The following is a 25,969-nucleotide window of genomic DNA, read 5'->3' as shown; positions in this document are numbered from 1 at the left end:
GCTGAGCCAGTAGTGCGGCGCTCCCTCAGTGCTGAGCCTCCCGGCAGTGCGGCGCTCCCTCAGTGCTGAGCCTCCCAGCAGTGCGGCGCTCCCTCGGTGCTGAGCCTCCCAGCAGTGCGGCGCTCCCTCGGTGCTGAGCCTCCCAGCAGTGCGGCGCTCCCTCGGCGCTGAGCCTCCCGGCAGCGCGGCGCTCCCTCGGTGCTGAGCCTCCCGGCAGCGCGGTGCTCCCTCGGCGCTGAGCCTCCCAGCAGCGCGGCGCTCCCTCGGCGCTGAGACTCCCAACAGCGCGGCGCTCCCTCGGCGCTGAGCCTCCCAGCAGCGCGGCGCTCCCTCGGCGCTGAGCCTCCCAGCAGCGCGGCGCTCCCTTGGCGCTGAGCCTCCCGGCAGCGCGGCGCTCCCTCGGCGCTGAGACTCCCAACAGCGCGGCGCTCCCTCGGCGCTGAGCCTCCCAGCAGCGCGGCGCTCCCTCGGCGCTGAGCCTCCCGGCAGCGCGGCGCTCCCTCGGCGCTGCGCCTCCCAGCAGCGCGGCGCTCCCTCGGCGCTGAGCCTCCCAGCAGCGCGGCGCTCCCTTGGCGCTGATCCTCCCGGCAGCGAGGCGCTCCCTCGGCGCTGATCCTGCAGCGCGGCGCTCCCTTGGCGCAGAGCCTCCCGGCAGCGCGGCGCTCCCTCGGCGCTGATCCTGCAGCGTGGCGCTCCCTCGGCGCTGATCCTGCAGTGCGGCGCTCCCTCGGCGCTCAGCCTCCCGGCAGCGCGGCATTCCCTCGGCGCTGATCCTGCAGTGCGGCGCTCCCTCGGCGCTGAGCCTCCCGGCAGCGCGGCGCTCCCTCAGCGCTGAGCCTCCCAGCAGCGCGGCGCTCCCTCGGCGCTGAGCCTCCCGGCAGCGCGGCGCTCCCTCGGCGCTGAGCCTCCCGGCAGCGAGGCGCTCCCTCGGCGCTGAGCCTCCCGGCAGCGCGGCGCTCCCTCGGCGCTGAGCCTCCCGGCAGCGAGGCGCTCCCACGGCGCTGAGCCTGCTGGCAGTGCGGCGCTCCCACGGCGCTGAGCCTGCTGGCAGTGTGGAGCTCCCTCGGCGCTCAGCCTCCCGGCAGTGTGGAGCTCCCTCGGCGCTGATCCTCCCGGCAGCGCGGCGCTCCCTCGGCGCTGAGCCTCCCAGCAGCGCGGCGCTCCCTCGGCGCTGATCCTCCCGGCAGCGCGGCGCTCCCTCGGCGCTGATCCTGTAGTGCGACGCTCCCTCGGCACTGATCCTGCAGTGCGGCGCTCCCTTGGCGCTGAGCCTCCCGGCAGCGCGGCGCTCCCTCAGTGCTGGGCCTCCCAGCAGTGCGGCGCTCCCTCGGCGCTGATCCTCCCGGCAGCGCGGCGCTCCCTCGGCGCTGATCCTGTAGTGCGGCGCTCCCTCGGCGCTGATCCTGTAGTGCGACGCTCCCTCGGCACTGATCCTGTAGTGCGACGCTCCCTCGGCGCTGATCCTCCCAGCAGTGCGGCACTCCCTCGGCGCTGATCCTGTAGTGCGACGCTCCCTCGGCACTGATCCTGTAGTGCGACGCTCCCTCGGCGCTGATCCTGTAGTGCGACGCTCCCTCGGCACTGATCCTGTAGTGCGACGCTCCCTCGGCACTGATCCTGCAGTGCGGTGCTCCCTCGGCGCTGATCCTCCCAGCAGTGCGGCACTCCCTCGGCGCTGATCCTGTAGTGCGACGCTCCCTCGGCGCTGATCCTGTAGTGCGGCGCTCCCTCGGCGCTGAGCCTCCCGGCAGCGCGACGCTCCCTCGGCACTGATCCTGCAGTGCGGTGCTCCCTCGGCGCTGATCCTGCAGTGCGGTGCTCCCTCGGCGCTGATCCTCCCGGCAGCGCGGCGCTCCCTCGGCGCTGATCCTGCAGTGCGGCACTCCCTCGGCGCTGATCCTGTAGTGCGACGCTCCCTCGGCGCTGAGCCTCCCAGCAGTGCGGCGCTCCCTCGGCGCTGAGCCTCCCGGCAGTGCGGCGCTCCCTCGGCGCTGATCCTGCAGTGCGGCGCTCCCTCGGCGCTGAGCCTCCCGGCAGTGCGGCGCTCCCTCGGCGCTGATCCTGCAGCGCGGCGCTCCCTCGGCGCTGAGCCTCCCGGCAGCGCGGCGCTCCCTCGGCGCTGAGCCTCCCAGCAGCGCGGCGCTCCCTCGGCGCTGAGCCTCCCGGCAGCGCGGCGCTCCCTCGGCGCTGAGCCTCCCAGCAGCGCGGCGCTCCCTCGGCGCTGAGCCTCCCGGCAGCGAGGCGCTCCCTCGGCGCTGAGCCTCCCGGCAGCGCGGCGCTCCCTCGGCGCTGAGCCTCCCAGCAGCGCGGCGCTCCCTCGGCGCTGAGCCTCCCGGCAGCGCGGCGCTCCCTCGGCGCTGAGCCTCCCGGCAGCGCGGCGCTCCCTCGGCGCCCAGCCTCCCGGCAGCGCGGCACTCCCTCGGCGCCCAGCCTCCCGGCAGCGCGGCGCTCCCTCGGCGCTGAGCCTCCCGGCAGCGCGGCGCTCCCTCGGCGCTGAGCCTCCCAGCAGCGCGGCGCTCCCTCGGCGCTGAGCCTCCCGGCAGCGCGGCGCTCCCTCGGCGCTGAGCCTCCCAGCAGCGCGGCGCTCCCTCGGCGCTGAGCCTCCCAGCAGCGCGGCGCTCCCTCGGCGCTGAGCCTCCCGGCAGCGCGGCGCTCCCTCGGCGCTGAGCCTCCCGGCAGCGAGGCGCTCCCTCGGCGCTGAGCCTCCCAGCAGCGCGGCGCTCCCTCGGCGCTGAGCCTCCCGGCAGCGCGGCGCTCCCTCGGCGCTGAGCCTCCCAGCAGCGCGGCGCTCCCTCGGCGCCCAGCCTCCCGGCAGCGCGGCGCTCCCTCGGCGCTGAGCCTCCCGGCAGCGCGGCGCTCCCTCGGCGCTGAGCCTCACGGCAGCGCAGCGCTCCCTCGGCGCTGAGCCTCCCGGCAGCGCGGCGCTCCCTCGGCGCTGAGCCTCCCGGCAGCGCGGCGCTCCCTCGGCGCTGAGCCTCCCAGCAGCGCGGCGCTCCCTCGGCGCTGAGCCTCCCAGCAGCGCGGCGCTCCCTCGGCGCTGAGCCTCCCAGCAGCGCGGCGCTCCCTCGGCGCTGAGCCTCCCAGCAGCGCGGCGCTCCCTCGACGCTGAGCCTCCCGGCAGCGCGGCGCTCCCTCGGCGCTGAGCCTCCCAGCAGCGCGGCGCTCCCTCGGCGCTGAGCCTCCCGGCAGCGCGGCGCTCCCTCGGCGCTGAGCCTCCCAGCAGCGCGGCGCTCCCTCGGCGCTGAGCCTCCCAGCAGCGCGGCGCTCCCTCGGCTCTGAGCCTCCCAGCAGCGCGGCGCTCCCTCGGCGCTGAGCCTCCCGGCAGCGTGGCGCTCCCTCGACGCTGAGCCTCCCGGCAGCGTGGCGCTCCCTCGACGCTGAGCCTCCCGGCAGCGCGGCGCTCCCTCGGCGCCCAGCCTCCCGGCAGTGCGGCGCTCCCTCGGCGCCCAGCCTCCCAGCAGCGCGGCGCTCCCTCGGCGCTCAGCCTCCCAGCAGCGCGGCGCTCCCTCGGCGCTGAGCCTCCCGGCAGCGCGGCGCTCCCTCGGCGCTGATCCTCCCGGCAGCGAGGCGCTCCCTCGGCGCTGAGCCTCACGGCAGCGCAGCGCTCCCTCGGCGCTGAGCCTCACGGCAGCGCAGCGCTCCCTCGGCGCTGAGCCTCCCGGCAGCGCGGCGCTCCCTCGGCGCTGAGCCTCACGGCAGTGCGGCGCTCCCTCGGCGCTGAGCCTCCCAGCAGCGCGGCGCTCCCTCGGCGCTGAGCCTCCCAGCAGCGCGGCGCTCCCTCGGCTCTGAGCCTCCCAGCAGTGCGGCGCTCCCTCGGCGCTGAGCCTCCCAGCAGCGCGGCGCTCCCTCGGCGCTGAGCCTCCCGGCAGCGCAGCGCTCCCTCGGCGCTGAGCCTCCCAGCAGCGCGGCGCTCCCTCGGCGCTGAGCCTCCCGGCAGCGCGGCGCTCCCTCGGCGCTGAGCCTCCCGGCAGCGCGGCGCTCCGTCGCCGCTGAGCCTCCCGGCAGCGCGGCGCTCCCTCGGCGCTGAGCCTCCCGGCAGCGTGGCGCTCCCTCGGCGCTGAGCCTCCCGGCAGCTTGGCGGTCCCTCGGCGCTGAGCCTCCCAGCAGCGCAGCGGTCCCTCGGCGCTGAGGCTCCCGGCAGCGTGGCGCTCCCTCGGCGCTGAGCCTCCCGGCAGCGTGGCGCTCCGTCGCCGCTGAGCCTCCCGGCAGCGCGGCGCTCCCTCGGCGCTGAGCCTCCCGGCAGCGTGGCGCTCCCTCGGCGCTGAGCCTCCCGGCAGCGTGGCGCTCCCTCGGCGCTGAGCCTCCCGGCAGCGTGGCGCTCCCTCGGCGCTGAGCCAGTAGTGCGGCGCTCCCACGGCGCTGAGCCTCCCGGCAGCGCGGCGCTCCCTCAGCGCTGAGCCTCCCAGCAGCGTGGCGCTCCCTCGGCGCTGAGCCTCCCGGCAGCGTGGCGCTCCCTCGGCGCTGAGCCTCCCGGCAGCGTGGCGCTCCCTCGGCGCTGAGCCTCCCAGCAGCGCGGCGCTCCCTGGACATGACTTTAAACTTCACCCTCAGCTGGTAGAATTTAAATGCCATTAATAGATCTGAAATTGAGATTTAGTCTCAGTAATGGCGACCCTGAAACCTCCTTGGATTTGTGTAACAAACACATCTGGTTCACTCATGTCCTTTCGGGAGGGAAATCTGCCGTGCTTACCCGTTCTGGCCTACCTGGCGTGGGATTGGTTGGATTGGCCTCCTGTGGAGCGCTTTGGGGTGTTTTACGTTGCTGAATATATCAATGCATTATGCGTGCTATTTGCAGGTGAGAAACTGGCCTTTTGGCCGGCAGGTTTCTGGCAGCGTTTTCTAAGTCCCACAGCTTTGCAACCCTGACAGATTTTCCGTGGGAAGGACGTCACGCTGTTGTATTCGCAGCTGAAGATCTTCTTCAACGAGGTCACGTGCGCGAAGCCACGGAGCAGCCGCAACTCCAGCATCGGTAAGCGCCCGAGCCCAAGGTGGTGGCAGCATAAGCCGTCTCGCCGCGCAATCACTCAGACTCCAGTCATTGCAATAAATCAGAAAAGATTTGCGGGGAGGGGGCTCGATTTCCCCTTGAGCCTGTCCCGCTGTTCGTCTAGATTGTGGCCAGTCTGTATCTTCAATCTCTCCAGTAGCCCCGTTCCGGATTTCCTGTGTGTGTGAGGAAGGTCCGGATTGCCTGTGTGTTTTGGGGGTCCCGGGTATCTGCTGCTCTTGTCCTTCTAGATGGTAGAGGGCGTGGGTTTGGAAGGTGCTGCCTAAGGGGCCTTGGTGAGTTGCTGCAGTGCATCTTGTAGACGGTACACACGGCTGCCTCTGTGCGTCGGTGGGGGAGGGAGTGAATGTTTGTGGAAGGGGAGCAATCAAGCGGGGCTGCTTTGTCCTGGGTGGTGTTGAGCTTCTCGAGTGTTGGAGCTGCTCTCATCCAGGCAAGTGGAGAGTTTCCATCACACTCCTGACTTGTGCCTTGTAGATGGTGGACAGGCTTTGGGGGGTCAGGAGGCGAGTTACTCTCCGCAGGATTCCCAGCCGCTGACGTGCCCTGGTAGCCACAGTACTTCTATGGCTGGGTCAGTGGTAACCCCCCAGGATGTTGATAGTGGGGGTGGTTGGCAAGGTGGTTAATACTGCTGCCTCACAGCACCAGGGACCCGGGTTTGATTCCGAGCTCGGGTGACTGTGAAGAGTTTGCACGTTATCTCCATGTCAGCGTAGGTTTCCTCCAGTTTCCTCCCGCAGACCGAACATCTGCAGTTTATGTGGATTAGCCGTGCTAAATTACCCATTAGTGTTCAAAGGCTAGGTAGGCGCTCTTTTGGAGGGTCGGTGCAGATCGGGGTGAAGGGTCGAATGGCTTCCTGCTACACTGTAGGGATTCTATGATTCAGCCGTGGTAATGCCGTTGAATGTCAATGGGCGATGGTGAGATGATCTCTTAATGGAGATGGTCATTGCCAGCACAAGTGTGGGGCAAATGTTATTTCACAGCCCTGGTGCAAGTAGCCACTTAATTTCCCAATCTTACGGAGGTGTTAGCGGGAAAGTTGCAATCAATAATTGCTGGATTATTTATCAGTGCTCGTCCAATGTCCGGTATGTACGTCCCAGAAAGTTGCAGATCGAATTGAATCGCGCCTTCCCCCTCGGAGAGTAGAGACCGCACTCAACATGCCCGCGTGCTTGCAAAGCCCAAACTCATTTGGTGGATTAACCATGTTCAATTGCCCCAAAGTGTCCAAAGATGTGCAGGTTAGGTGGGGTTACGGGGATAGGGCGGGGCTGTGGGCCGAGGTGGGCCGCTCTATAGGAGGGTTAGTGCAGACTCGATAGGCTGATGGCCTCCTTCTGCACTGTAGTGTAGTGTTGTGATCCGAAAACATCCACTGATTCCATGTAATTCTGCGATTGGGCAACGCTTGTTGAACAATCCCAAGTGCGCTCACACCAATGACCAAGGTTTGAGATGATAGGTTGCACTTGTAATGTGGCTCATTTGTCGAAGAGACGTCACATTTGTACATAGGGACCCATCCTCTGCAAACAGAAGGAATACATTCAAGCGCTGTGCCCCATCTTAAATTATCCAGGTTTCTCCATGGCAACACCTCAACCTGTCCACTAATCAGCATCCTTTTTTCTTTGAAATTTGGCATGGTGTTTGTCCTTTGGCGGAGAGTCGCTGTAGCCATATTTGGCGTTTGGAGCACGGGACTGACTGGTGTCTTAATATCCTGCAGAAGCGTTTGTAGTGTGTCGTGGCTACTCTCCACCCGAGGGGTACGTTCCAAACATGTCTAACCCCCTGCTGGACCACTGCTACGGTAAGGACGCACCGTGCCGTCGAACAGGCCTCACCAACCCGCCTTCCCTGAGCCGCCGGAACCAATCACAACATTTTCAGAATCAAAGGGGGGGGGGCCATTCAACCCTCGATTCCGTGCTGGCTCTTCTGAGGAGCAGTCCAGTTAGTTTCCCCCGTCCCTTCCTCAAAACCTTGGCAATTCTCTTCCAAGTGTTATGGGCCAGGGTTTAGAGAACTCCAAAGTGTATCATGGAGTTCACCTGACCCACAACTTTTTAAAAAAATAAATGTTTTATTATAGTTTTTCCAATGAGCGTTTTTACATAACAAAAATAGAAATACAGATTGTAATAGAAAATAACAATAAACATAATCCCAAAGCTTCCCCCCCTCCCCCCACTTCCTCCTCCTCTTTCCCCCCCCCCCCCTCCCCCAGGATGCTGCTGCTGACACTTACTGCTCCCCTAGAAAGTCAAGGAAAGGTTGCCACCGCCGGGAGAACCCCATCAAGGACCCTCTCGAGGTGAACATTATTCGGTCCAGGCTGAGGAACCCCGCCATGTCGCTAACCCAGGTCTCCACACCCGGGGGTTTTGAGTCCCTCCACATTAACAAGATCCGTCTCCAGGCGACCAGGGAGGCAAAGGCCAGGACCTCGGCCTCTTTCGCTTCCTGCACTCCCGGATCCTCCGACACCCCAAATATCGCTACCGCTGGACTCGCCTTCACCCGAGCGGCCAAGACCCTAAACATCACCCTCGCAAACCCCTGCCACAATCCTACGTGGGGGCAGCCGGGCATGCCCAAAACATATGGGCATGATTCGCTGGACTCCCCGCACACCTCGGGCACCTGTCCTCCACCCCAAAAAACCTACTCATTCTTGCCGCCGTTATATGCGCCCGATGCACCACCTTAAACTGGATTAATCCGAGCCTGGCACATGATAAGGAGGAGTTCACCCTGCCCAGGGCGTCGGCCCACAGGCCCTCATCCAGCTCCTCAGCCAGCTCCTCCTCCCACTTATCCTTCAACTCCCCCACTGAGGCTTCCTCTACTTCCTGCAGCTCCTGATATATGTCCAACACCTTCCGGTTTTATTCGCCGACACAAATCCCGTAACAATCCTATTCACCCGCTTAAAGAAGGACTTGGGGATGAAAATGGGGAGGCACTGAAATACGAAGAGGAACCTGGGGAGAACCGTCATCTTCACAGTCTGCACCCCTCCCGCCAGGGAAAGCGGGAGCATATCCCACCTTTTAAACTCTCCCTCCATCTGCTCCACTAGCCGGGTTAAGTTGAGACTGTGCAGGGCATCCCAGTTCCTGGCCACTTGTATCCCCAAGTACCGAAAGCTCCTCTCCACTATCCTGAGCGGGAGCTCCCTCAGTCTCTCCCCCTGGCCCCTAGCGTGGACCACGAACAGCTCACTCTTCCCCACGTTCAACTCATACCCCGAGAACCTCCCGAAGTCCCCCAGGATCCGCATGACCTCCCCCATCCCCTCCAAAGGGTCCGAAATATACAACAGCAGGTCATCCGCGTAGAAGGAGACCCTCCCCTCCGCGCACCAGCCCCCCCCAATCCCCCGAAGTCCTGAGCGTAATGGCCAACGGCTCAATTGCCAGGGCAAACAGCAACGGGGACAGGGGACACCCCTGTCTTGTCCCCCGGTGCAGCCTGAAATATTTCGACCTTAGCCGGTTTGTGGACACACTCGCTACAGGGGCCTGATACAGCAGCTTGACCCATCCTATAAATCCCTCCCCAAATCCAAACCTGCCTAGCGCCTCCCACAGATACTCCCACTCCACCCTGTCAAAGGCCTTCTCCGCGTCCATCGCAGCCCCCCCCCCTCTCCGAGGGCATCATGATAATATTCAGGAGCCTCCTCACGTTCGTGTTCAGCTGCCTGCCCTTAATAAAACCCGTCTGGATCTCCCCAATCACTCCCGGGACACAGTCCTCTATTCTGGTGGCCAGAATTTTTGCCAACAGCTTGGCATCCACGTTCAGGAGCGATATCGGCCTGTAGGACCCACACTGAAGCGGATCCTTCTCCTCCTTCAGGATAAGCGAGATCAATGCCTGTGACATTGTCGGAGGGAGGGTCCCTTTCTCCTTTGCCTCATTGAAGGTTCTCATCAGGGGAGGGCTCAGCAGTTCCAAGAACTTCTTATAAAATTCTACTGGGAAGCCATCCAGGCCTGGGGCCTTGCCCTTCTGCATGCCTGCCAGCCCCCTGACTACCTCCTCCAACCCAATCGGGGCCCCCAGTAGCTGCACCCGCTCTGCTTCCACCCTTGGGAACCTCAACCGGTCCATGAACCGCCTCATCCCTTCCCCCTCCCCGGGGGTTCCGACTCGTATAACCTCCCGTAGAACTCCCTGAAGACTTCATTGACCCTCTCTGAGCTCAGCACCAGGTTGCCTTCCCTATCCCGCACTCCCTCAATCTCTCTGGCCGCCTCCCTCCTGCGCAGCTGGTGCGCCAGCATCCTACTCGCCTTCTCCCCTTAATCATAAACTGCCCCCTTCGCTTTCCTCAGCTGCTCCACCGCCTTCCCCGTGGACAGCAAGTCAAACTCCGCCTGTACTTTCCGGTGCTCGTTCAACAGCCCCCCCCTCCTCTGTGGCCTCCGCGTACCTCCTATCTACCCTGAGTATCTCTCCCACCAGTCTCTCCCTCTCCGCCCCCTCTTTCTCTCTATGGGACCAAATGAAGATAACTCTCCCCTAATGACTGCTTTCAGAGCCTCCCAAACCACTGCCACCGTCACCTCTCCTGTGTCATTCGCTCCGATATAGTTCTCAATACTCCTCCTTATCCGCCCGCACACCTCTTCGTCCGCCAGCAGCCCCACATCCAGTCGCCAGAGAGGGCGCTGACCGCGTTCCACCCCAGTCGCAGGTCCACCCAGTGCGGGGCATGGTCCGAGACCGCGATGGACGAGTATTCTACCCCCTCCACCCTCGGGATTAACGCCCTACTCAACACAAAGAAGTCTATTCGCGAATAGACTTTATGGACATGGGAGAAAAAGGAAAACTCCTTCGTCCTTGGCCGCGTAAACCTCCAGGGGTCCACTCCACCCATCTGGCCCATGAACTCCCACAAGGCCCTGGTCGCCACCGGCCTCTTTCCCGACCTGGACTTGGAACGATCCAAGCTCTGATCCAAGACCGTATTAAAGTCCCCTCCCATTATCAGGTGACTTATCTCCAAGTCCGGGATCCTACCCAACACGCGCCTCATGAAGTCCGCATCGTCCCAGTTCGGAGCATTTACATTCACTAACACCACCCGAGCCCCCTGCAGCTTGCCACTCACCATTATATACCTGCCCCCCTTGTCCGCCACGATGCTCACTGCCTCAAATGCCACTCGTTTACTGACCAAAATGGCCACTCCTCTGGTCTTTGAGTCTAACCCCGAGTGAAACACCTGTCCCACCCACCCTTCCCTCAGCCTCGTCCGGTCCGCGCCTCTTGCAACATGGTCACGTCCGCCTTCAACCCCTTCAAATGCGAGAACACGCGGGACCGCTTGACCGGCCCACTCAGGCCCCTCACGTTCCACGTGATCAGCCTGGTCGGGGGGTTAACCACCCCATCCCGCCGACTAGCCATCTCCCTTTTTTGGCCAACCGCGTGCCCCCGCCTCCCCCTCCAGCTCTACCCCCGGCGGCCCCCTCGCCCGACTCTCCATCCATACCCCTCACCTGGCTCCCCTTCAGTCAGCAAAGCAGCACCCCCTCCCCCACCCTCCCCCCCCCCCCCCCCCCCCCCCCCCCCGCCAAGCATCCGCTTAGCTCTGGTTTCCCCCCCCATTGTGCTTCCGTGAGTCAGCCCACCCATGCTGACCCCGGCCGCTCCCGCCTCTATCTACCAACCCTTAACTTGTTGCCTCCTTTGGGCCGCCCTTCACCCCCCCTCCCCCGCAGGGTAGAGGGGCAAGCGCCATCGGGGACCTCCCCGTGTGCCGGACAGCCCGTCCCCGGCGTTTCCCGCCCCCTAGCACCGAACACCTGAAAAACAAAACACCTGGAAAACAAAACACCTGGAAAACAAGCAGAACAAACAACAAAATCCCCAACCAAACTAGGGCAGACAAGCCCATAAACCTATGCTTTACCCGCCGTCCTCCCCTCGGTCCCACCCCACCCGCACATTTCACCCCCATACAACAGTCCCTTAGTTCAGGTCCAGCTTCTCCTGCCTGATGAACGACCACGTCTCGTCTGGGGTATCAAAAGAGTGATCCTGGTATGTTACCCACAGTCTCGCCGGGTGCAGGAGCCCAAACTTCACCCCTTTACCGTGGAGGACCGCCTTCGCCCGGTTAAAACCTGCACGCCTCCTCGCCAGCTCAGCTCCCAGGTCCTGGTAAATTCGGATCTCGCCATTCTCCCACTTACTGCTCCGCTCTTTCTTCGCCCACCGCAGGACTCGCTCCCGGTCTGCCAAGCGCTGAAACCGTATCACCATCGCCCTCGGTGGCTCGTTCACCCTCGGCTTCTGACCCACAACGTTCAATATGTTGTGGTATGGGGAGCACACGGCCCACTCTGCAGGTGCGGGACAGCAGAAATGGAAAAGTATTTTATAAAGCAAAACAATGTTTATTCTATGAACACAAGTTAACCTTTTTAAAACATACAGTGAACATCTTAGCAACCATTAATTCAAATACAACCCCCAAGGAATACAACACTAATAATCCTTAAGCTGTCCTTTTAACATCCAGAAGACTTAAAAAAGAACTTTGAACAGAAGCACATCAGATTAAAGTCACTACTGAGAGCAGTTATTAGTTTTAAATCACCAATGGATTGATTTATAATCTTTAGATTACAGAGACTTTAATACACCTTCTGGCTGTGACTGCAGCTATCCAGCTCTGAAAACAAAACTAAAACACACCCTGCAGAAAACAGCCTAAAACGAAAGTAAAAAGCTGACAGACAGCCCAGCCCCACCCACTCTCTGACATCACTGCAGTAGTAAACACCCATTTCTTAAAGGTGCTCTCACATGCCACAAGTAAATCTGCCCATTGCCCTCTCAGACAGCACATCCCAAACTCCAACCACTCACTGCTGTCTCACTCCTGTACTCTGCTACTTTCCCCAAACGCTCTCAATGTGGCGCCCACTGGCTATCAACTCTGCAGCCAGCGGAGGTTTCTGTTTAGTTAAGATTATCTGCTGCGGAAACCCTTATTTATACCTTGGTATTACACAGGCGCAACTATTTCCTTGCAGTCCTGGCCAGGTTCACGGTCTGTAAACGTCCAAAATGACTGCACCCCCCCCCCCCCCCCCCCCCCCGTGCCCCGACAACCCTCCTTATCTCTGTAACCTCCTCTAGCCCCTACAATCCTCCCTATATCTGTAACCTCCTCCAGCCCCTATACCCCTCCCTATCTCTGTAACCTCCTCCAGCCCGTACACCCCTCCAGCCCGTACACCCCTCCCTATCTCTGTAACCTCCTCCAGTCCCCACAACCCTCCCTATCTCTGTAACCTCCTCCAGCCCCTACAACCCTCCCTATCTCTGTAACCTCCTCCAGTCCCGACACCCCTGCCTATCTCTGTAACCTCCTCCAGCCCCTACAACCCCCCACCTATCTCTAACCTCCTCCAGTCCCCACAACCCTCCCGATCTCTGTAACCTCCTCCAGCCCCTACAATCCTCCCTATCTCTGTAACCTCTTCCAGCCCCTACAACCCTCCCTATCTCTGTAACCTCCTCCAGCCCCTACACCCCTCCCTATCTCTGTAACTTCCTCCAGCCCCTACACCGCTCCCTATCTCTGGAACCTCCTCCAGCCCCTACACCGCCCTCCCTATCTCTGTAACCTCCTCCAGCCCCGACACCGCTCCCTATCTCTGTAACCTCCTCCAGCCACTACACCCTCCCTATCTCTGTAACCTCCTCCAGCCCTACATGCTCCCTATCACTGTAACCTCCTCCAACCCCTACACCCCTCCTTATCTCTGTAACCGCCTCCAGACCCTACAACCCTCCCTATCTCTGAAACCACCTCCAGCCCCATCACCCCTCACTATGTCTGAAACCTCCTACAGCCCCTACAGCCCTCTCTATCTCTGTAACCTCATCTAGCCCCTACAACCCTCCCTATCTCTGTAACCTCCTCCAGTCCCGACTCCCCTGCCTATCTCTGTAACCTCCTGCAGCCCCTACAACCCCCCCCCCCTATTTCTAACCTCCTCCAGTCCCCACAACCCTCCCGATCTCTGTAACCTCCTCCAGCCCCTACACCCCTCCCTATCTCTGTAACCTCTTCCAGTCCCCACAAACCTCCCTATCTCTGTAACCTCCTCCAGTCCCCACAACCCTCCCTATCTCTGTAACCTCCTCCAGCCCCTACAACCCTCCAGATCTCTGTAACCTCCTCCAGTCCCCACCACCCTCCCTATCTCTGTAACCACCTCCAGCCCCTACACTCCCTCCCTATCTCTGTAACCACATCCAGCCCCTACACCCCTCCCTATCTCTGTAACCTCCTCCAGCAGCCTACAACCCTCCCTATCTCTGTAACCTCCTCCAGCCCCTACACTCCCTCCCTATCTCTGTAACCACATCCAGCCCCTACACCCCTCCCTATCTCTGTAACCTCCTCCAGCAGCCTACAACCCTCCCTATCTCTGTAACCTCCTCCAGCCCCCACACCCCTCCCTATCTCTGTAACCTCCTCCAGCCCCTACACCCCTCCCTATCTCTGTAACCACCTCCAGCTCCAACATCTCTCCCTTTTTAACCACCTCAAGCCCCTACAGCGCTCCCTATCTCTGTAACCATCTCCAGCCCCTACAACCCTCCCTATCTGTTTAACCTCCTCCAGCCCCTAGAACTCTCCCCATCTCTGTAACCACCTCCAGCCCCTACAACCCTCCCTATCTCTGTAACCACCTCCAGCCCCTACAACCCTCCCTATCTCTGTAACCACCCCCAGCCCCTACAACTCTCCCTATCTCTGAAACCACCTCCAGCCCCATCACCCCTCCCTATCTCTGAAACCTCTTACAGCCCCTACAGCCCTCTTTATCTCTGTAACCTCCTCTAGCCCCTACAACCCTCCCAACTCTGTAACCTCCAGTCCCTACAACCCTCCCTATCTCTGAACCACCTCCAGCCCCTACAACCCTCCCTATCTCTGTAACCTCCTCCAGTCCCGACACCCCTGCCTATCTCTGTAACCTCCTCCAGCTCCTACAACCCCCCGCCCATCTCTAACCTCCTCCAGTCCCCACAACCCTCCCGATCTCTGTAACCTCCTCCAGCCCCTACAACCCTCCCTATCTCTGTAACCTCTTCCAGCCCCTACAACCCTCCCTATCTCTGTAACCACCTCCAGCCCCCACAACCCTCCCTATCTCTGTTACCTCCTCCAGTCCCCACAACCCTCCCTATCTCTGTAACCTCCTCCAGCCTCTACAACCCTCCCTATCTCTGTAACCACCCCCAGCCCTTACAACCCTCCCTATCTCTGCAACCTCCTCCAGCTCCTACAATCCTCCCTATCTCTGTAACCTCCTCCAACCCTTACAATCCTCCCTATCTCTGTAACCATCCTCCAGCCACTACAACCCTCCCTATCTCTGTAACCTCCTCCAGCCCCTACACCCCTCCCTATCTCTGTAACCTCCTCCAGCCCTACACCCCTCCCTATCTCTGTCACCACCTCCAGCCGCTACAACCCTCCCTATCTCTGTAACCTCCTCCTGCCCCTAGAACCCTCCCCATCTCTGTAACCAACTCCAGCCCCTACACCCCTCCCTATCTCTGTAACCTCCTCCAGCCCCCAGAACCCTCCCCATCTCTGTAACCACCTCCAGCCCCTACAACCCTCCCGATCTCTGTAAACGCCCCCAGCTCCTACAACTCTCCCTATCTCTGAAATCACCTCCAGCCCCAAATCCCCTCCCTATTTCTGAAACCTCCTACAGCCCCTACAGCCCTCTCTATCTCTGTAACCTCCACTAGCCCCTACAACCCTCCCTATCTCTGTAACCTCCAGTCCCTACAACCCTCCATATCTCTGTAACCACCTCCAGCCCCTACAACCCTCCCTATCTCTGTAACCTCCTCCAGTCCCGACGCCCCTGCCTATCACTGTAACCTCCTCCAGCCCCTACAACCCCCCCTATCTCTAACCTCCTCCAGTCCCCACAACCCTCCCGATCTCTGTAACCTCCTCCAGCCCCTACAATCCTCCCTATCTCTGTAACCTCTTCCAGCCCCTGCAACCCTCCCTCTCTCTGTAACCACTTCCAGCCGCTACAACCCTCCCTATCTCTGTAACCTCCTCCAGCCCCTACACCCCTCCCTATCTCTGTAACTTCCTCCAGCCCCTACACCGCTCCCTATCTCTGGAACCTCCTCCAGCCCCTACACCGCCCTCCCTATCTCTGTAACCTCCTCCAGCCCCGACACCGCTCCCTATCTCTGTAACCACCTCCAGACCCTACAACCCTCCCTATCCCTGAAACCACCTCCAGCCCCATCACCCCTCCCTATGTCTGAAACCTCCTACAGCCCCTACAGCCGTCTCTATCTCTGTAACCTCCTCTAGCCCCTACAACCCTCCCTATTTCTGTAACCTCCAGTCCCTACAACCCTCCCTATCTCTGTAACCACCTCCAGCCCCTACAACCCTCCCTATCTCTGTAACCTCCTCCAGTCCCGATACCCCTGCCTATCTCTGTAACCTCCTCCAGCCCCTACAACCCCCCCTATTTCTAACCTCCTCCAGTCCCCACAGCCCTCCCGATCTCTGTAACCTCCTCCAGCCCCTACAATCCTCCCTATCAATGTAACCTCTTCCAGCCCCTACAACCCTCCCTATCTCTGTAACCACCTCTAGCCCCCACAACCCTCCCTATCTCTGTTACCTCCTCCAGTCCCCACAACCCTCCCTATCTCTGTAACCTCCTCCAGCCTCTACAACCCTCCCCATCTCTGTAACCACCTCCAGCCCCTAGAACCCTCCCCATCTCTGTAACCACCTCCAGCCCCTACAACCCTCCCTATCTCTGTAACCACCCCCAGCCCCTACTACCCTCCCTATCTCTGTAACCTCCTCCAGCCCCTACACCCCTCCCTACCTCTGTAACCTCCTCCAGCCCCTACACGCCTCCCTATCTCTGTAACCTCCTCCAGCCCCTACAACCCTCCCTATCTCTGTAACCTCCTCCAGTCCCCACAATCCTCCCTATCTCTGTAACCTCCTCCAGCCCCTACAATTCTCCCTCTCTCTGTAACCACCTCCAACCCTTACAACCCTCCCTATCTCTGTAATCCATCCAGCTCCTACAACCCTCCCTATATCTGTAACCACCTCCAGACCCTACAACCCTCCCTATCTCTGAAACCACCTCCAGCCCCATCACCCCTCCCTATATCTGAAACCCCCTACAGCCCTCTCTGTCTCTGTAACCTCCTCTCGCCCCTACAACCCTCCCTATCTCTGTAACCTCCAGTCCCTACAACCCACCCTATCTCTGTAACCACCTCCAGCCCCTACAACCCTCTATATCTCTGTAACCTCCTGCAGTCCCCGCAACCTTCCCTATCTCTGTCACCACCTCCAGCTCCTAGACTCCCTCCCTATCTCTGTAACCTTCTCCACCCCTACAACTCTCCCTATCTCTGTAACCACTTCCAGCCCCTACCACCCTCCCTATCTCTGTAACATCCTCCAATCCCAACAACCCTCACTATCTCTGTAATCTCCTCCAGCCCCTACAACCCTCCCTATCTCTGTAACCTCCAGTCCCTACAACCCTCCCTATCTCTGAACCACCTCCAGCCCCTACAACCCTCCCTATCTCTGTAACCTCCTCCAGTCCCGACACCCCTGCCTATCTCTGTAACCTCCTCCAGCTCCTACAACCCCCCCCCCCATCTCTAACCTCCTCCAGTCCCCACAACCCTCCCGATCTCTGTAACCTCCTCCAGCCCCTACAACCCTCCCTATCTCTGTAACCTCTTCCAGCCCCTACAACCCTCCCTATCTCTGTAACCACCTCCAGCCCCCACAACCCTCCCTATCTCTGTTACCTCCTCCAGTCCCCACAACCCTCCCTATCTCTGTAACCTCCTCCAGCCTCTACAACCCTCCCTATCTCTGTAACCACCCCCAGCCCTTACAACCCTCCCTATCTCTGCAACCTCCTCCAGCTCCTACAATCCTCCCTATCTCTGTAACCTCCTCCAACCCTTACAATCCTCCCTATCTCTGTAACCATCCTCCAGCCACTACAACCCTCCCTATCTCTGTAACCTCCTCCAGCCCCTACACCCCTCCCTATCTCTGCAACTTCCTCCAGCCCCTACACCGCTCCCTATCTCTGGAACCTCCTCCAGGCCCTACACCGCCCTCCCTATCTCTGTAACCTCCTCCAGCCCCGACACCGCTCCCTCTCTCTGTAACCTCCTCCAGCCCTACACCCCTCCCTATCTCTGTCACCACCTCCAGCCGCTACAACCCTCCCTATCTCTGTAACCTCCTCCTGCCCCTAGAACCCTCCCCATCTCTGTAACCACCTCCAGCCCCTACACCCCTCCCTATCTCTGTAACCTCCTCCAGCCCCCAGAACCCTCCCTATCTCTGAAATCACCTCCAGCCCCAAATCCCCTCCCTATTTCTGAAACCTCCTACAGCCCCTACAGCCCTCTCTATCTCTGTAACCTCCTCTAGCCCCTACGACCCTCCCTATCTCTGTAACCTCCAGTCCCTACAACCCTCCATATCTCTGTAACCACCTCCAGCCCCTACAACCCTCCCTATCTCTGTAACCTCCTCCAGTCCCGACGCCCCTGCCTATCTCTGTAACCTCCTCCAGCCCCTACAACCCCCCCTATCTCTAACCTCCTCCAGTCCCCACAACCCTCCCGATCTCTGTAACCTCCTCCAGCCCCTACAATCCTCCCTATCTCTGTAACCTCTTCCAGCCCCTACAACCCTCCCTCTCTCTGTAACCACTTCCAGCCGCTACAACCCTCCCTATCTCTGTAACCTCCTCCAGCCCCTACACCCCTCCCTATCTCTGTAACTTCCTCCAGCCCCTACACCGCTCCCTATCTCTGGAACCTCCTCCAGCCCCTACACCGCCCTCCCTATCTCTGTAACCTCCTCCAGCCCCGACACCGCTCCCTATCTCTGTAACCTCCTCCAGCCACTACACCCCTCCCTATCTCTGTAACCACCTCCAGACCCTACAACCCTCCCTATCCCTGAAACCACCTCCAGCCCCATCACCCCTCCCTATGTCTGAAACCTCCTACAGCCCCTACAGCCGTCTCTATCTCTGTAACCTCCTCTAGCCCCTACAACCCTCCCTATTTCTGTAACCTCCAGTCCCTACAACCCTCCCTATCTCTGTAACCACCTCCAGCCCCTACAACCCTCCCTATCTCTGTAACCTCCTCCAGTCCCGACACCCCTGCCTATCTCTGTAACCTCCTCCAGCCCCTACAACCCCCCCTATTTCTAACCTCCTCCAGTCCCCACAGCCCTCCCGATCTCTGTAACCTCCTCCAGCCCCTACAATCCTCCCTATCAATGTAACCTCTTCCAGCCCCTACAACCCTCCCTATCTCTGTAACCACCTCTAGCCCCCACAACCCTCCCTATCTCTGTTACCTCCTCCAGCCTCTACAACCCTCCCCATCTCTGTAACCACCTCCAGCCCCTAGAACCCTCCCCATCTCGGTAACCACCTCCAGCCCCTACAACCCTCCCTATCTCTGTAACCACCCCCAGCCCCTACAACCCTCCCTATCTCTGTAACCACCCCCAGCCCCTACAACCCTCCCTATCTCTGTAACCTCCTCCAGCCCCTACACCCCTCCCTACCTCTGTAACCTCCTCCAGCCCCTACACCCCTCCCTACCTCTGTAACCTCCTCCAGCCCCTACACGCCTCCCTATCTCTGTAACCTCCTCCAGCCCCTACAACCCTCCCTATCTCTGTAACCTCCTCCAGTCCCCACAATCCTCCCTATCTCTGTAACCTCCTCCAGCCCCTACAATTCTCCCTCTCTCTGTAACCACCTCCAACCCTTACAACCCTCCCTATCTCTGTAATCCATCCAGCTCCTACAACCCTCCCTATATCTGTAACCACCTCCAGACCCTACAACCCTCCCTATCTCTGAAACCACCTCCAGCCCCATCACCCCTCCCTATCTCTGAAACCCCCTACAGCCCTCTCTGTCTCTGTAACCTCCTCTCGCCCCTACAACTCTCCCTATCTCTGTAACCTCCAGTCCCTACAACCCACCCTATCTCTGTAACCACCTCCAGCCCCTACAACCCTCTATATCTCTGTAACCTCCTGCAGTCCCCGCAACCTTCCCTATCTCTGTCACCACCTCCAGCTCCTAGACTCCCTCCCTATCTCTGTAACCTTCTCCACCCCTACAACTCTCCCTATCTCTGTAACCACTTCCAGCCCCTACCACCCTCCCTATCTCTGTAACATCCTCCAGTCCCCACAACCCTCACTATCTCTGTAATCTCCTCCAGCCCCTACAACCCTCCCTATCTCTGTAACCACCTCCAGCTCCTACAACCCTCCCTATCTCTGTAACCTCCTCCAGCCCCTACACCCCTCCCTATCCCTGTAACCACCTCCAGCTCCCACATCTCTCCCTTTTTAACCACCTCGAGCCCCTACAGCCCTCCCTATCTCTGTAACCATCTCCAGCCCCTACAACACTCCCTATCTCTGTAACCTCCTCCAGCCCCTAGAACCCTCCCCATCTCTGTAACCACCTCCAGCCCCTACAACCCTCCCTATATCTGTAACCACCCCCAGCCCCTACAACTCTCCCTATCTCTGTAACCTCCTCCAGCCCCTACACCCCTCCCTATCTCTGTAACCTCCTCCAGCCCCTACAACCCTCCCTATCTCTGTAACCTCCTCCAGCCCCTGCACCCCTCCCTATCTCTGTAACCTCCTCCAGCCCCTACACCCCACCCTATCTCTGTAACCTCCTCCAGCCCCTACACCGCCCTCCCTATCTCTGTAACCTCCTCCAGCCCCGACACCGCTCCCTATCTCTGTAACCTCCTCCAGCCCCTACACCCCTCCCTATCTCTGTAACCTCCTCCAGCCCTACACCGTTCCCTATCACTGTAACCTCCTCCAACCCCTACACCCCTCCCTATCTCTGTAACCACCTCCAGACCGTACAACCCTCCCTATCTCTGAAACCACCTCCAGCCCCATCACCCCTCCCTATCTCTGAAACCTCCAGTCCCTACAACCCTCCCTATCTCTGTAACCACCTCCAGCCCCTACAACCCTCCCTATCTCTGAAACCACCTCCAGCCCCGACACCCATGCCTATCTCTGTAACCTCCTCCATCCCCTACAATCCTCCCTATCTCTGTAACCTCCTCCAGCCTCTACAACTCTCCCTATCTCTGTAACCTCCTCCATTCCCTACAACCCTCACTATCTCTGTAACCTCCTCCAGCTCCTACAATCCTCCCTATCTCTGTAACCTCCTCCAGCCCCTACACCCCTCCCTATCTCTGTAACCTCCTCCAGTCCCTACACCCCTCCCTATCTCTGTAACCTCCTCCAGCCCCTACACCCCTCCCTATCTCTGTAACTTCCTCCAGCCCCTACAACCCTCCCTATCTCTGTAACCTCCTCCAGCCCCTACACCCCTCCCTATCTCTGTAACCACCTCCAGCCGCTACAACCCTCCCTATCTCTGTAACCTCCTCCAGCCCCTACACCCCTCCCTATCACTGTAACCTCCTCCAGCCCCTACACCCCTCCCTATCTCTGTAACCTCCTCCAGCCCCTACACCCCTCCCTATCACTGTAACCTCCTCCAACCCCTACACCCCTCCCTATCTCTGAAATCCCTCCCTGTCTCTGTAACCTCCTCCAGCCCCCCCCCCCCCCCCCCCCCCGGACTCCCATCGCTTCACAAATGGTGGCCTTCAGCTGCCTGGGCTGACCTGAACTCCCTCCCAAAGCCTCTCTCCCTCTCACTGCCATTAAGATGTTCCTCAAAACCGAGCTCATTGATCGAGCTTTTGGCCGTTTGGCCCTGATCCCCTCGTGGCTCGGGGTCAGAGGTTGGTTTGGAACATTGCTGAGAAGCACCTTGGGGGTATTTGATGATGTTGAAGGTGCAGTTTGAATGCTGTTACGTTATCTGTTGTTTTCAGACGTGGACTTCAACCAGCTGGAAGGTCCCAACAGGCTCATTGTGCCTTTCCTCGCGTGCGGTGACCTGAGTGCGTATGACTCAGACAAGACCTACCCGTTACAGGTGAGAGCAGGGCACAGCTGCTCCCCAGACTGAATGATCACAGCGCATTACTGTAATCAAACTCACTCCCTCAGTACTGACCCTCCGACAGTGCGGCACTCCCTCAGTACTGACCCCCTGACAGTGCGGCACTGCCTCAGTACTGACCCTCTGACAGTGCGGCACTCCCTCAGTACTGACCCTCTGACAGTGCAGTACTCCCTCAGTACTGACCCCCTGACAGTGCGGCACTGCCTCAGTACTGACCCTCTGACAGTGCGGCACTCCCTCTGTACTGACCCTCCGACAGTGCGGCACTCCCTCAGCACTGACCCTCTGACAGTGCGGCACTCCCTCAGTACTGACCCTCTGACAGTGCGGCACTCGCTCAGTACTGACCCTCTGACAGTGCGGCGCTCCCTCAGTACTGACCCTCTGACAGTGCGGAACTGCCTCAGTACTGACCCTCTGACAGTGCAGCACTCCCTCAGTACTGACCCTCTGACAGTGCGGCACTCCCTCAGTACTGACCCTCCGACAGTGCGGCACTCCCTCAGTACTGACCCTCCGACAGTGCGGCACTCCCTCAGTACTGACCCTCCGACAGTGCGGCACTCCCTCAGCACTGACCCTCTGACAGTGCGGAACTGCCTCAGTACTGACCCTCTGACAGTGCAGCACTCCCTCAGTACTGACCCTCTGACAGTGCGGCACTCCCTCAGTACTGACCCTCCGACAGTGCGGCACTCCCTCAGTACTGACCCTCCGACAGTGCGGCACTCCCTCAGTACTGACCCTCCGACAGTGCAGCACTCCCTCAGTACTGACCCTCTGACAGTGCGACACTCCCTCAGTACTGACCCTCTGACAGTGCGGCGCTCCCTCAGTACTGACCCTCTGACAGTGCGGCACTCCCTCAGCACTGACCCTCTGACAGTGCGACACTCCCTCAGTACTGACCCTCTGACAGTGCGGCGCTCCCTCAATACTGACCCTCTGACAGTGCGGCACTCCCTCAGTACTGACCCTCTGACAGTGCAGCACTCCCTCAGTACTGACCCTCTGACAGTGCGGCACTCCCTCAGTACTGACCCTCTGACAGTGCGGCACTCCCTCAGTACTGACCCTCTGACAGTGCGGCGCTCCCTCAGCGCTGGCCCTCCGGCAGTGCGGCGCTCCCTCAGCGCTGACCCTCCGACAATGCGGCACTCCCTCAGTACTGACCCTCTGACAGTGCAGCACTCCCTCAGCACTGATCCTCCCACAGTGCGGCGCTCCCTCAGCGCTGGCCCTCTGACAGTGCGGCACTCCCTCAGTACTGACCCTCCCCAGCGCACAATCCCTCAGCGCTGGGCCTCCGACAGCGCACAGCTTCCTCGGCGCTAACCCTCCGACAGTGCGGTGCTCCCTCAGTACTGACCCTCTGACAGTGCGGCACTCCCTCAGTACTGACCCACTGACAGTGCGGCACTCCCTCAGTACTGACTCTCTGACAGTGCAGCACTCCCTCAGTACTGACCCTCTGACAGTGCGGGGCTCCCTCAGTACTGACCCTCTGACAGTGCGGCCCTCCCTCAGTACTGACCTCTGACAGTGCAGCACTCCCTCAGTACTGACCCTCTGACAGTGCGGGGCTCCCTCAGTACTGACCCTCTGACAGTGCGGCCCTCCCTCAGTACTGACCTCTGACAGTGCAGCACTCCCTCAGTACTGACCCTCTGACAGTGCACAGCCCCCTCAATACTGACTCTCTGACAGTGTAGCACTCCCTCAGTACTGACCCTCTGACAGTGCGGCACTCCCTCAGTACTGACCCTCTGACAGTGCAGCACTCCCTCAGTACTGACCCTCTGTCAGTGCGGCACTCCCTCAGACTGACCCTCTGACAGTGCTGCATTCCCTCAGTACTGACCCTCTGACAGTGCAGCACTCCCTCAGTACTAACCCTCTGACAGTGCGGCACTCCCTCAGCACTGACCCTCTGACAGTGCGACGCTCCCTCCGCACTGACCCTCTGACAGTGCGGCACTCCCTCAGGACTGACCCTCTGACAGTGCGGCACTCCCTCAGTACTGACCCTTTGACAGTGCAGCACTCCCACAGTACTGACCCTCTGACAGTGCGGCACTCCCTCAGTACTGACCCTCTGACAGTGCGGCAATCCCTCAGTACTGACCCTCTGACAGGGCAGCACTCCCTCAGTACTGACCCTCTGACAGTGCTGCAGTCCCTCAGTACTGACCCTCTGACAGTGCAGCACTCCCTCAGTACTGACCCTCTGACAGTGCGGCGCTCCCTCAGCACTGACCCTCTGACAGTGCGGCACTCTCTCAGCACTGACCCTCTGACAGTGCGGCACGTCCTCAGTACTGACCCTCTGACGGTGCGCCGCTCCCTCAGTACTGACCCTCTGACAGTGCAGCACTCCCTCAGTACTGACCCTCTGACAGTGCGGCACTCCCTCAGCACTGACCCTCTGACAGTGCGCCGCTCCCTCAGTACTGACCCTCTGACAGTGCAGCACTCCCTCAATACTGACCCTCCGTCAGTGTGGCACTCCCTGAGCACTGACCCTCTGACAGTGCGCCGCTCCCTCACTACTGACCCTCTGACAGTGCAGCACTCCCTCAGTACTGACCCTCTGACAGTGCGGCACTCCCTCAGCACTGACCCTCTGTCAGTGCGGCACTCCCTCAGTACTGACCCTCTGACAGTGCTGCACTCCCTCAGTACTGACCCTCTGACAGTGCGGCACTCCCTCAGTACTGACCCTCTGACAGTGCGGCACTCCCTCAGTACTGACCCTCTGACAGTGCAGCACTCCCTCAGTACTGACCCTCTGACAGTGCGGCACTCCCTCAGTACTGACCCTCTGACAGTGCAGCACTCCCTCAGTACTGACCCTCTGTCAGTGCGGCACTCCCTCAGTACTGACCCACTGACAGTGCGGCACTCCCTCAGTACTGACCCTCTGACAGTGCGGCACTCCCTCAGTACTGACCCTCTGACAGTGCGGCACTCCCTCAGTACTGACCCTCTGACAGTGCGGCACTCCCTCAGTACTGACCCTCTGACAGTGCAGCTCTGCCTCAGTACTGACCCTCTGACAGTGCGGTACTCCCTCAGTACTGACCCTCTGTCAGTGCGTCGCTCCCTCAGTACTGACCCTCTGTCAGTGCGGTACTCCCTCAGTACTGACCCTCTGTCAGTGCGTCGCTCCCTCAGCACTGACCCTCTGACAGTGTGGCACTCCCTCAGTACTGACCCTCTGACAGTGCGGTACTCCCTCAGTACTGACCCTCTGTCAGTGCGGCACTCCCTCAGTACTGACCCTCTGACAGTGCAGCACTCCCTCAGTACTGACCCTCTGTCAGTGCGTCGCTCCCTCAGTACTGACCCTCTGACAGTGCAGCACTCCCTCAGCACTGACCCTCTGACAGTGCGCCGCTCCCTCCGTACTGACCCTCTGACAGTGCAGCACTCCCTCAGGACTGACCCTCTGACAGTGCGGCACTCCCTCAGTACTGACCCTCTGACAGTGCGGCACTCCCTCAGTACTGACCCTCTGACAGTGCTGCACTCCCTCAGTACTGACCCTCTGACAGTGCAGCACTCCCTCAGTACTGACCCTCTGACAGTGCGGCACTCCCTCAGTACTGACCCTCTGACAGTGCAGCGCTCCCTCAGTACTGACCCTCTGACAGTGCAGCTCTCCCTCAGTACTAACCCTGACAGTGCGGCGCTCCCTCAGCACTGACCCTCTGACCGTGCGGCACTCCCTCAGTACTGACCCTCTGACAGTGCTGCACTCCCTCAGTACTGACCCTCTGACAGTGCAGCACTCCCTCAGCACTGACCCTCTGACAGTGCGGCACTCCCTCAGTACTGACCCTCTGACAGTGCGGCACTCCCTCAGTACTGACCCTCTGACAGTGCGGCACTCCCTCAGTACTGACCCTCTGAAAGTGAAATGAAATAAAATGAAATGAAATTCGTTATTGTCACAAGTAGACTTCAAATGAAGTTACTGTGAAAAGCCCCTAGTCGCCACATTCCGGCGACTGTTCAGGGGGGCTGTTACGGGAAATGAACCGTGCTGCTGGCCTGCCTTGGTTTGCTTTCAAAGCCAGCGATTTAGCCCTGTGTTGTTCCCTGCGCTGGCCCTCCAACAGTACGCCTCTCCCTCGGCGCTATCCCTCCGGCAGTTCGCCTCCCCCTCGGCGCTAACCCTCCGACAGTTCGCCTCCCCCTCGGCGCTAACCCTCCGACAGTTCGCCTCCCCCTCGGCGCTAACCCTCTGACAGTGCAGCACTCCCTCAGTACTGACCCTCTGACAGTGCGGCACTCCCTCAGTACTGACCCTCTGACAGTGCAGCACTCCCTCAGTACTGACCCTCTGACAATGCGGCACTCCCTCAGTACTGACCCTCTGACAGTGCGGCACTCCCTCAGTACTGACCCTCTGACAGTGCGGCGCTCCCTCAGTACTGACCCTCTGACAGTGCGGCACTCCCTCAGTACTGACCCTCTGACAGTGCAGCACTCCCTCAGTACTAACCCTCTGACAGTGCAGCACTCCCTCAGTACTGACCCTCTGACAGTGCGGCATTCCCTCAGTACTGACCCTCTGACAGTGCAGCACTCCCTCAGTACTAACCCTCTGACAGTGCAGCACTCCCTCAGCACTGACCCTCTGACAGTGCGACGCTCCCTCAGCACTGACCCTCTGACAGTGCAGCACTCCCTCAGCGCTGGCCCTCCAACAGTGCGCCGCTCCCTCAGCACTGACCCTCTGACAGTGCAGCACTCCCTCAGCGCTGGCCCTCCAACAGTGCGCCGC

At 60.3% G+C, this 25,969-nt stretch overlaps 1 protein-coding gene across 1 annotated transcript in view; it reads left to right on the top strand.

The window, feature by feature from the left end:
* Nucleotides 1-25,969, top strand: part of ftsj1 (FtsJ RNA 2'-O-methyltransferase 1) — a 91,427-nt gene that overhangs the window by 51,874 nt on the left and 13,584 nt on the right. Inside the window, exons 8-10 of the mRNA XM_072487873.1 lie at nucleotides 4,876-4,978; nucleotides 6,759-6,842; nucleotides 21,047-21,150. Coding sequence (XP_072343974.1) covers nucleotides 4,876-4,978; nucleotides 6,759-6,842; nucleotides 21,047-21,150 — 291 coding nt within the window. The remainder of the gene's footprint in view (nucleotides 1-4,875; nucleotides 4,979-6,758; nucleotides 6,843-21,046; nucleotides 21,151-25,969) is intronic.

Source organism: Scyliorhinus torazame, chromosome 22 (assembly GCF_047496885.1).
Source record: "Scyliorhinus torazame isolate Kashiwa2021f chromosome 22, sScyTor2.1, whole genome shotgun sequence".
In the NCBI taxonomy this organism is placed as follows: Eukaryota; Metazoa; Chordata; class Chondrichthyes; order Carcharhiniformes; family Scyliorhinidae; genus Scyliorhinus; species Scyliorhinus torazame.
Note: the sequence above shows the minus strand (reverse complement) of the source record. Positions and strands in the feature narration are given on the sequence as shown.